Source organism: Aquarana catesbeiana, linkage group LG02, assembly GCF_042186555.1.
Source record: "Aquarana catesbeiana isolate 2022-GZ linkage group LG02, ASM4218655v1, whole genome shotgun sequence".
In the NCBI taxonomy this organism is placed as follows: Eukaryota; Metazoa; Chordata; class Amphibia; order Anura; family Ranidae; genus Aquarana; species Aquarana catesbeiana.
Genome location: NC_133325.1, coordinates 502,951,351 through 502,963,675, shown reverse-complemented (window position 1 = coordinate 502,963,675; position 12,325 = coordinate 502,951,351). Strand labels below are relative to the sequence as shown.

The 12,325-nt window shown below is 42.7% G+C and overlaps 1 protein-coding gene across 7 annotated transcripts in view; it reads left to right on the top strand.

The window, feature by feature from the left end:
* Positions 1 to 12,325, top strand: part of TRAF3IP3 (TRAF3 interacting protein 3) — a 140,574-nt gene that overhangs the window by 69,998 nt on the left and 58,251 nt on the right. For all 7 annotated transcript variants that reach the window (XM_073615760.1, XM_073615754.1, XM_073615755.1 and 4 more), the window contains exons 4-5: positions 4,692 to 4,755; positions 8,714 to 8,738. In XM_073615760.1, the coding sequence (XP_073471861.1) occupies positions 4,692 to 4,755; positions 8,714 to 8,738 (89 nt within the window). The remainder of the gene's footprint in view (positions 1 to 4,691; positions 4,756 to 8,713; positions 8,739 to 12,325) is intronic.

The following is a 12,325-nucleotide window of genomic DNA, read 5'->3' as shown; positions in this document are numbered from 1 at the left end:
ATGATATTCATATAATCTACTACATGTACAAGTAACTAGAATGGGAGTAAAGTAGTTACAGAAATAGCATCACATATGTTGCATAAGTTTCTCCAGGCGGAAACGGTAATGTTTGCGAACAAGGCACTTTTTGAATTGTGATATAACATGAGCTCACAGACCACAGAATGCCGAGCAGCACTTCCCTTGGAAGAGGCATTCGAATACTCGGTTGCTCTGAAGTCCCCAATATCCTTGCAGTTATCCAGCTGCAGGTGGGAAACCGTTCCAAGAATCTGGCAGAAGAAATATCCGTAAGGGGCAACCTACTCTTTTCCTCCTTATTAGATACCTCTCCCTAATACTGCTCCTACTTTTCTCCTTACAAGTAGAGCTCTGTCTGACATTCTCCCACGCTGCAGGCACCTGCTTAAGCACTTCTGTGTCACAATGTCCATCTAAATCTCGTGGGATTGCAGCATCCAATAAGCAATAAGGAGCCCATAATTGGGGACAAATTGTTTCAATGCTCTGTTCCTAGCCTGAAGAAACGGTACGTTGCCACTTAAGGTCAGAGCAGTGCCTAGAGCAGTGTTTAACCTCTTTACAGTCAAGGAACCCTTTTAAAATAATGAGCAATGTCAAGGCAACCCCTTTCATAAATGGAAAAAAAATAAACTAATAGTTTTTTACCAAGCGTCCAGCAGCATCCACACACGTAAGACACCTTATATTATAGGTGATTTTTTGATGATGCAGGAAGGAAGCTAGTGGGTGTATATATGTGTGTGTGTGTGTGTGTGTGTGTGTGTGTGTGTGTGTGTGTGTGTGTGTGTGTGTGTGTGTGTATATACATATATACACACCCACCATCTTCCTTCCTGTATATGGAGACCTTCCTCCATCATCACTGACTGCAGATATACATCATCGGCCCTGTATATAGCTACATACATAGTAACAGGACAGATGATGTATATCTGCACTTCTGCAGTCACAGTGATGATGGAGGAAGGTCTCCATATACAGTCAGGAAGGAAGATGTGGGTGTATATAGCTGTACAGTTTGACTACAGGACAGAAGGAAGGATTATCATACTGTCTCTCTGCTCCTTCAGCCTTGTGTATACCCTATCTGTAGTACTGGGCTGTATATGCCTGACACTATGGGTGGAATACAGGGGACGGATTGGTTTGATTCTATAAGGGGTGGGGCTTATGAGAAGTGGGAGGGATCAAAAAGGAAGGGCAGGGTCTGGCAACCCCCCCATCCTAAAACTTCACTGGCCCCCACTGGTCTGAAGGCAAATGGTGTACTGGTGCATATATAGTGTAGCGCTAATTAAAACCAATACGTTTTGAATTGAAATATTGCATACACAAGAAACAATAACAAAAATGACTGCATATATCCCAAATGTTGGTGTGAGACACCCTAGCAGGTATCTATTGAATACTAAAAAAGGTTTTGAAAAAGTTTATAGTCCCATAGAGATGATAGTGCTGTTCACCACGTGGATAGCTGGTAAGGAAGTGACATAGATATGATGGATCCCCCGCGTAAAAGCAATGCAGGCTTACCAGAACGGTTGGACTCATATAAACATATGTCTCATGAGTCAGTAAAGCTTGTATTGCCAACAGACAATGAAGTAGGGTCTCTCAGCCAAATGATATGAGGTCCAAATTGCATCAAGGACTCTAGACAGAGCTCTTCTACATGTGACTTGGTCTTACTGTCCTATATCAATGATTCCCAACATATCTATTGCATCTGTCTTACATCCTTACAGACTGTAGGTCATGACATAGGAAGGAGTTGATCAGCTGATCTCATTAGCACATACCCTGCATCATGGTGTACTGTCTATAAACACCAAAAAATGTACTGAGTATGCATTTTACAGCAGTACCAGTAATTTCTTTGGGGACCATATTGCACACTGACAGGTCACTGAAGCAAAGATGTGAAGAGACGCCCAGGGCCATCTTTAAGGTAGGGCAAAAGGGGCAGCTGCCCTGGGCCCTGTCATTGTTGTGTGGCCCAAAGCAGCTGCCTCATACTTGCCAACTATCCCACTTTAAATTCCCTCATCCCTTGAGGTTTTAGTCCCGTACTGTGTCCTGATATCTCAGTGTGAAGTTCTGTTATTAATGCTGCCTAGCTCTGCCCTATTGTTGTGTACAGACTTATTGACTCATCTGCAGACCCTGTGATTACATGTAAATACAGGCATTGATATGTAAATAGCGACAGCATTCATATGTAAATATGGATGGACTGACAGCATTCATATGTAAATAGAGGTGGTATTCATATGTATATCATGCCCCCCTGAGGTCATATCTACCATCACCTTTTCTGAATGCTGCCCACTGGGGAGATAAAGGGGCATGCTTGAAAGTCCTGCCTACAACTGTGGTCATTAAGCCTACCATCTGCCTGTTCTGAAAAGGTAAGCAAATTGGTGGGGGGGTAGAGAGTAGTGTGGGGTGTGCAGAGGTAGGCAGAGGAGGAACTACAGTTTGGGGTGCACAGGTGAGCAAGGAGGGCATGTATGGCGGTAAGGAAGGTGGGTGCAAAGATGAGCAAAGGAAGCAGGTAGAGTTAAAGCGGAGGGGGATTGGAGTGGAGAGGATGGGGGGGGGGTTTGGGGGTGCAGAGGTTGGCATTGGTTTTAGGATTGCAAAGGTGTACTGACAGGGTGGATAAAGATGTAGGTAGCGTGTAGGGCAGCCCATTCATTTCAATGGACTGCTCTGTGCGCTACACATGCGGAAGAAAGTCCCAAACCCTTTTTCAAAATCGCATGGTGCCAAGGCACATGTCAGCAGATGCGTGAGGGTGACATTAACAATTAATGGCACTGCTGTGTATCTGCTAAAGGGCAGCATGTTTCTGTGGTGTCAGGAAAGTGATTTTGCATGCGTTCCTGACACACACAAATGTGAACGCAGGCTAAATGTCTCAGTTAAATTGGTGGTCAGTGTAAATCGTCTCATTGCATTGTTTGTTGTAGAATCCTTTCATTCACACTAGTGGTCAGTGTAAATCCCTCCTTACATTGGTGGTTACTGTGAATGTTTCTATTACATTAGTGGTCAGTGTAAACCCCTATTACATTGGTGGCCAGTGTTGAAACTCCTCTTTATATTATATTGGTAGCCGGTAAAAAAAAAAGAAATCGGCATTGCCATTGATCGAATCGAGAGCGAAACTGCATGGGAAGGGGGGGGGGGGGGGGGGCAAGAAATTTTTTGCCCAGGGCCCAATCAGTATTAAAGACGGCCTTGGAGACGCCACAAAGAGTTCATTAGCTGGTATCCACAGTACCATAGTACTCATTACCAAGCATCTGTGCTACGGGAAGATCTGTACTCCACTGCAGCCAATTAATTCCCCAGTATCTATGCTAGCGATATCTGCATTCCTTATTTCAACTCACAAAACTAAAGCTAGCTATACACCCATAGATTTCTTTCTTTTAGCCTGTCTGAACAAACCAGATCTGGCAGATTCTTTCATCACGGCTGAACAGTGCGGATGGACGAATCTCCCACTGCGGCTACTGAGTTCTGACAGCTGTTGTCACAAGTACAGTAAAATGCCATTCAACTTTCCAGAAATCCTTATAACTTCACTCTTAAGCTGACAACTTTGCCTTTGTTGCATGCAATCTTGTTTTCAGTCCTGCCTGGTTTCTACCCTGCTGGACTACAGAACACCCTTCCTTTTGTTATGGAGAGAAGTGTGTGTGTGTGTGTGTGTGTGTGTGTGTGTGTGGTATATTGTCATCTCAAACAGAAAGTTAGGAGCACACTTTCAGAAAGTTAGGATTTCTTTCGGATTACCAGGTATTTTTCTCTACTTAAACTGCTTTAAAGGAATAAAATATAAGAGTTCTTATACATGGGCAGAACGATCGCGTCCACCTGTCAGTGTTTTTTTATTTTTTTATTTTTTAGGGGAACCCGATCGGACCATCCATTGCCCTCTGTTGAGCGGCAGATCTAAACCGACATCTGATCCTATCCGTTAAAACAGACGGATAGAGGATCCATTCCCCATTCATCTGGCAGATCAGATGGCAATCAGATGTAAATGGACTGACTGCCCGCCTGCCCATAAAGGAAAGCGGGCTATGTCTGCATAAGCGGAACCGACACGGATCTGTCATCCACCTGCTCCGCAGGGATCAGTGGACAGGTGCTCCACTGATTAGGCGGCGTCCACCCATGTAAAAAAGAGCCCTTCGTGTATTACAGAGATGTACGAAATATGTTGGTTTTTTCTTTTTACGTCTATTTAAGTGTTGTAAAGTGCAAAAGATCTTTCATTTGCACTACTCCAGAATGAGATATAACAATCTGATTGTACAATTTAGGAAGGAAGTATTTGCATCTTTTGTAGCATTTAGCTTTAATATAATATCTATTTAAAAACAGACACACCTTTGCCAATACAATATTAAAAATAAACTCCAGGCAAGCAACTAAATACACAGTTAAACTACATATGAGAATGATTTCTCCTGCCAAAAGACTTGTATTTCTGTACAGCCAGTTTTGAAAAGTAGACACCCTTGCCAGACAGCACAGCCAGATCATCCACTTCCACTGCAGCAACAGTAATGTGTACAAAGCCTTGGTAATAGAGGCGTGTTAATTAACAGAATTTCCAACATTTGATTTTGCTAATTCCTTATTCACAGGAGTTCAAACAGTACAGGAAACGCCAGTGATTTGTTTGAAGAGGGATTCTAGCCAACAAACAGAGTAAGTACTGATCAAATTTAGTAATTACCTAATTAAATACAGTACATTAAAATATGCAGACATTCAGTATGTCATGCCTAAATGTGTTTCCTGGAGAGGCTGAGATGACTTCTTTTCACTTAGTCGGTGAATGAAGCCTGTAATATGACTAGGGGTGCCAAAACACTTGCAGTGAACTGTAAATGTAGCAGTGTGACATCATCACTATGCTGTACATAGCCTGCAGAGAGCTGATCTGTGGGAGAGATCCATTAGGCCTATTCACTACAGGCTGCCTGCAGAAAACTACTGGAGAGGTGGATACAAGACCAGACAACCTGCACAAGGAGACAGAGCAGCAGTGACCGGTCTAAAACGGAAAGCTCCTGCACAACTGAAATGTTACACGCTTGATTGCTGCACAGATGTGAAATAAACAAAGCACGCCAAGTTAAATGACTCTTGTATTTAGACAATATTTGCCTATCCTGGAAACTGAAACCGTAATGATATTCATATATTGGCACTAACATTGACTTACTACATTACCGGGAGCTGGTAGACAGTGCAAAGTAGACAGTGATGGTTTTTTTTTTTTTTTTTTATAGAATAGTGTTGAGTGTTTAACTTTTGAATGTTTATTTGCTTAAAGTTAAACTGCACCATTTTGTTGCAGGGAAAAGTTAGAATCATTGTTAGCTCTTAAATGCTTTTTTTTAATGAGGGTTTTCTCTTAGGCTAGCCATACACAGTTTTTTTACATTCAGTCAACTGATTGCTCCACACACATTAACAAGGTGGCTGGAGGAATTCCACCCGGCTGTGACATTTTATTCTGACAGATGCACACACAGCTGTCAAAATACATTGATTGTCAGAAAATTTTCCGACTTGCTTGAATAATCGACTTCTGTCGAGTGGGGTAGGCCACACACAGGTTGAAATTCTGTCGGTCCCTGGACCATTCAGTGTATGGCCAGCTTTTCTGTCCGCTGACATCTGTCTCCACCTGGACAAGAAGGAAATCTTTCCATTGGATACACAGATGGCAATAAATACTTGAAAGCGGTTTCGTCCCTTCCCCACTTTACCTATAATGTGTTTTTTTTTTTTTTTTTTTTTTTTTTTTATTACGGTCATTGTTCTCCTCGCTTATTTTCTGTCTCAATACTCGTTAAATGGATCCATTAAATAAGGAGAAATCTACTAAATGGGACATAGTCAGCAGTAAAAAAATTCAATGCTAGCAACATTTGGCTTTAACAGAGAGCACCTAAATATGGCTACATGCAGGGACGTCCAGCTGGTTCCATATGAACAAGCCAAAATTCAAGTCATGGGAGACCTGTGAGCATCCTCCTACCCGATATCCTTCAAAATGAAAAGAGATAGATCTGGGCAAACTGTCGCCTGAACATTCAATCAGATGCAGCCACTGTTCAGGTATTCTGACAGTAGCAGCTGTCAGAATGCAATAGCCAGCAGGGGAGGTTCCTCCGTTTTTACTGTTTAGTATGGATGGGGGAAATGATAGATTCCTCTCAATCAACTGCAGGGCTGAACAAGAGTAATCTTAAGTTGTATCTTATTGCCTGACCATACCCCTGTGCTGATTTTCAACCAAAAGGTACAAAGCAGTTTTTTAAAATCAAAAACCATATAGTCACAATGCATTTATATAAAACTGATGTGTGCTATTCCTAGGACTTAAGCTTAGTACACACAGGCTGAATGTTGGGCCCATGCGTACCGGGTTCGGTCCAACAGAAGCTGGCCATTCGGCCTGCCTCTCTCGAAAGAGCATGATTGCAAAAGGTCTGACGGTTGGCTTCTGATCAACGTTCTCAGCAGCGCTGACCAGAGTGTTCTGGTGGGGGATGTCGTACAGTTAATACAATGGCTCCTCATGAGCTGTCAGTTTTATTTCATTTAGCCCTCCTGAGTTGAACGAAAAAAGACTAATGCCCCGTACACACGGTCGGACTTTGTTCGGACATTCCGACAACAAAATCCTAGGATTTTTTCCGACGGATGTTGGCTCAAACTTGTCTTGCATACACACGGTCACACAAAGTTGTCGGAAAATCCGATCGTTCTAAACACGGTGACGTAAAACACGTACGTCGGGACTATAAACGGGGCAGTGGCCAATAGCTTTCATCTCTTTATTTATTCTGAGCATGCGTGGCACTTTGTCCGTCGGATTTGTGTACACACGATCGGAATTTCCGACAACGGATTTTGTTGTCGGAAAATTTTATCTCCTGCTGTCCAACTTTGTGTGTCGGAAAATCCGATGGAGCCCACACACGGTCGGAATTTCCGACAACACGCTCCGATCGGACATTGTCCATCGGAAAATCCGACCGTGTGTACGGGGCATAAGTGTGTAAGGGGCTTTAGTCCTGTTGTTGTAGTCCTGTTGCTGTTCTCCTTCACCCTCAGTTCTGAAGGCTCTACATGCACTTTGGGGGCAGAATTTTATCTGCAAACTAAGGTCGGCCATACATGGTTTGAATTCCAACTGTTAATGGGCAGGCTAAATGTACCAAGTTGATCGATCAACTTTGGTACAACCAGTCTGCCGGATTTTTTTGCAATTTTCGCTAGTGGCTGCTAGCAATAATCATGGTCTTCTCCCAGAAGGGATTGACTTGCCCCGCCAGAAGAAAATGGCCTGGTAGTAGGGATTCCCACATCAACACACTGTGTTGATGGATGAATGGAGCGAATTTCTTTTCTGCAACCCATGAGATTTTATCACCTGAGGTTTAGGTTTTTTTGGTCATTTGTCTTAACACTGGAGGGAGCCTAAGGCTGGGTTCACACTGGTACGACAAACACCCCGACATTGGGAGCTCATGTCGCATGACGTGTGAAAATCAATGTTTCCCTATGGGAGCCTTCTTAACTGCTCCGACTTTGAAAATGCTCCCTGCACTACTTTGGTCTGACTTTGATCCTACCTCAGCCCATTGAATATCACTGAAGTCAGATCAAAGTCGGATCGCCTTCTTAACTGACCCGACTTTGGCATGCAGCTTTTGCTCTGAGGATCTTGAAGGGGAACTCCACGCCAAAAAAGAAAAAACTGACTGGGTTCCCCTCCAAGAGCATACCAGGCCCTTCGGTCTGGTATGGATTTTCAGGGGAACCCCCACGCTGAAAAAACGGCGTTGGGGACCCCCCAGAATCCATACCAGACCCTTACCCGAGCACACAGCCCGGCAGGTCAGGAAAGGGGGTGGGGACGAGTGAGCGCCCTGCGCCCCCCTCCCCAAAGCACCTTGTCCCCATGTTGACGAGGACAAGGGCCTCTTCCCGACAACCCTGGCCGTTGGTTGCCGGGGTCTGCGGGCAGGGGCTTATCGGAATCTGGAAGCCCTCTTTAACAGGTGGGCCCCCAGATTCCGGCCCCCCACCCTATGTGAATGTGTATGGGGTACATTGTACCCCTACCCATTCACCTAAAAAAAAAAAAAGTCAAAAATAGAACACATTACACAGGTTTTTAAAGTAATTTATTAAGGCAGCTCCGTTGTCACTTCCAATTTCTTCTCCCCTCTCCGGCTCTTCTGCCTCCTCCACCGACACCTTCTGCCTCTGCTGGCTCTTCTCCGCTATCTTCTCGCTCTTTTGCTGGGTCTTCTCCACTGTCTTCTCCCTCTGTTCGTGTGGGAATGTACAGTTCCTGGGAATAACCTCAGGTTTCTTTTATTACATAATGAACATAAGTTACTACACAGTAAAGATCGCTGGGGTCTGCAATAAACATATATCTACCATATGCTTGTGTAGTATTCCAGGAGTGTAACAGCTGGTTAACACTGACTGTGACTAATGTATAACAGAAAAAGGTATTTGTCCAGTCTGGCATTAATATTTCACTCAGATTCCAGGTATAGTTGCAGGTAATGACTGTTTTGCATTATTTATTGTACTAACTTTTTCTAATTTCATTTTTTTTTTTTTTTTACAGCTGTGCCATATCAGTCTTAGATGGTGTAAGTATGCAAATCTTGTGTTTTCCCTGTATGCCCAGTGCTACAAACATTTTAAATAAGAAAATAAGTAATGTGCAAAGCCGTGTTAATTTTGGCAGCAAATTTCGATTTAGTTTTAGTCTTAGTCTTAGGACTAAAATGGCATTTTAGTTTTAGTCCCATTTTAGTCTTCTGCAATTGTTTTAGTTTTAGTCGTATTTAGTCTACTAAATCTCCAGTACATTTTAGTCGACTAAAATTTCCAGTACAATTTAGTCGACTAAAACTAATTTTAGTCATCTAAAATCTAATAGGTGTAATTAAATTGTAATGCATTAGTTAACATTTCTCTACAATTTCCAAACTCTTATATACTGCTGGACTGAAAAATCTAATATGTTATTTATTATGGCATTGAGGTATGAACATGCACTACAGACCAGTGTTAATTTTCAGAGTCAAATTCAATTTAGTTTTAGTCTTAGTCTTTTGACTAAAATGCCATTTTAGTTTTAGTCGTATTTTAGTCATCCCAGTTGTTTTAGTTTTAGTCGTATTTTAGTCGACTAAAATAATATTCATTTAGTCGACTAAAATGTTTTAGTGATTTTAGTCGACTAAATTAACACTGGTGCAAAGTGCTATTCTCAAAAGGTAGAAAATGTGATATTTAGTTTTTTTTGGGTTGTTATATGTTTTCTTAGGTTGCCAGTTGCCAGGATCAAATGGTCTATTTTGTTTATTTTATTTGTTTGTATGTTTTTTCTTTTTTTAGGGTAAAAAAGAGTAGGGGTCCTCTTCTAAAAGTCAACCTATGTGCACTGGTGGAGAGTTTTTTTTTGTTGCACAAACATGTGTATCATTGCCTGTGTTGTTGATGTGTTTTGGCTGCTTAGGACAGTCTTATCCTCAAAGTGGTATACCCATTCTTAAAGGGTAAGTTCACGTTTACAGAAAAATCTGTAAGGTGAACTTACACAGGACTCCTTCCTCATCCCCACTGGTCCCGCTGACCTGGAGCCCAGCGATCTCCCACTAGGAGACATCGTATAGCCGCCTCACCTAGCCGGGGCTTAGAAATCCCCTCAGCTTAATTTCCTAAACATACCTCGTCAGGAGTTACATTTAGGAGCATTCATTCTAATTGGTCGGCACCGTCACATGAGTGGCGCCGACCAATCATAACCTGCGTAGCCCGTCCTGTCCCCGCTGGCGAAGAGGAGAGAAAGCTGTGGGGATTTCATATCCCCTGACTGGTAAAGCAGCTATGCGATGTGTCAGAACGGATGATTGCCAGACTCCAGGATAGCGGGACCGGGGGGGGGGGATGGGGAAGGGGGTCCAGTGTAAGTTCACCTTACAGGTTTTTCTGAAAAGGTGAACTTACCCTTTAAATATTGTGATTGATTGATTGTATTTTGTTTTCTTTTTTACCTTTATTTTTACCTGGTGATCTGGCCAGTAGCATACTTCTTGTCTTAGGGCCAGTTCTAACCATAGAAACGCAGTCCGAATGCGTTCCAGATGCTTTTATGCATGCATGTTTTTTGTATGTTTTTGATGCAGTCCAGTACATTTTTTTTCCCACTCTTTTTACTTAACCTTAAAAAAGGACGTGTGCGTTCCGGTGCATTCTAGTGTGTTTTTGATGTGTTTTACAGCGTTCCAGTACAGTTCAGTGCAGGAAAAATGCAGCATGTTCTACTTTTTTTTTTCTGGAACGCACTGCAACTACTAGTGTGAACTATGCCATTGAAATCATATAACCTACTTCCCATGCGTTTTGATGCAGAAAAAAAAAATGCACTGAACTACATGTGGTGTTAACTGGCCCTTAAAGCGGAGTTCCAGCTTGACCCATGTTTATTAAAAGTCAGAAGCTACAAAAAATGTAGCCGCTGACTTTTAATAAACGCACATTCCCCTGTCTCATGGTCCAGTGAAGTGGCCGCCCGAAGCCTCCGTTCTCTCCCCTGCCTGTCATTGGTGCCTGCATTGCAAGTGTGGGCACCTGGCTGTGACAGCTTGTGGCTTCACAGCCGGGTGTGCATTGTGCGAGTCACGCTGCACGTCCTGAATGGCCGGGCAATCTTTTGGGACCTGTGATGTCCCAGAAGATTGTAAGGAGGGCGGGGGAGAGGAGTAGTCGCCTAGGCGGCACGAGTGGAAATGGGAGCTGGGTACCTCTCAAAACTAGGCACGTGGTATGTCAGGGGGTCAGTATACCTTAAAGGGGAAGTTCGACGTTTGGGTGGAACTCTGCTTTAAGTGTGTCCCCTCCAATGGAGGAGCAACGGAGACACCTTTTGGACAGCAATATTGTCAATCTGGAGATTGTAGTGTAAGGCTAGCAGATTTAGATGGGCTTGACTAATAAAGTAAAGATGAACTTCAGCTAACAATTTTTAAGCAGTTAGAACAACATTTTTTTTTCTTTTTGAAATAAAGGTTTTACATAAATGAATAAAAGCTGACATTGTAAGCACCACTGATAGGTCAAATCGCATGGCAAGTCCTACCCTATTATGGTAATTGCACTGTTCAAATTGGTGCGACACCGACTTTGTGGTGCCACATCGATTTGAAAAAGTAGTTCCAGCTCTACTTTTTGCATAAAGCTGCACAGATGTCTTCCAAGTCACACTGACATGTGGCTTTGAAATCGTGCAATTTCAGATGAATTTTCAAAGCCACATTCAATGTGAACAAGGGCTTAAAGTAAAGCTGCACAAAGACAGAAAATTACAATTTGGAGATCCAACACCATTGCCCTTTAAAGCCTGTACACATTAACGTCTTATGCCGCGTACACACGATCGCACATTCCGATAACAAAAGCCATGTTTTTTTCCGACGGATATTGGCTCAAACTTGTCTTGCATACACACGGTCACACAAATCTTGTCGGAAATTCCGAACGTCAAGAACGCGGTGATGTACAACACGTACGACGAGCCGAGAAAAATTAAGTTCAATAGTGAGTGCGGCTCTTCTGCTTTATTCCGAGCATGCGTGGAACTTTGTGCATTGGAATTGTGTACACACGATCGGAATTTACGACAACGGATTATGTTGTTGGAAAATTCGAGATCCAAAATCTCAAATTTTGTTTGTCGGAAATTCCAATAGAAAATGTCCGATGAAGCCTACACACAGTCGGAATTTCCGACAACAAGCTCCCATTGAACATTTCCCGTCGGAAAATCCAACTGTGTGTACGCTGCATTACTCTGGTGCTTATTGAATGCTTATCGCACCCACTTGTAGAATTTAAAACTCTTCCTCACATACCCTTGCAAACTAAAATCTTTTGATGTTCTGGAAGACCCAGCTGTCAAATAATGCATGTTTATTTACTGAGCATATGCCTACAGCACAGTCTTGTCTTTGAAGATCAACAATGCTCATCCTTGATTTTTGCTGTAAAATTAGTTAGATGGGATATATAAGCAGAGGCTGTAGACATACAATTGCTTTGCAATCTGATAGCATTGGTGGACAGCACAACAGGTAAACTGGCCATATATTATACAATTTTCTTGTACAATTTCCCTTTACATTTACCAAAAACCATAATACGAGTTCAAACCTAAACAACACTTTAAATT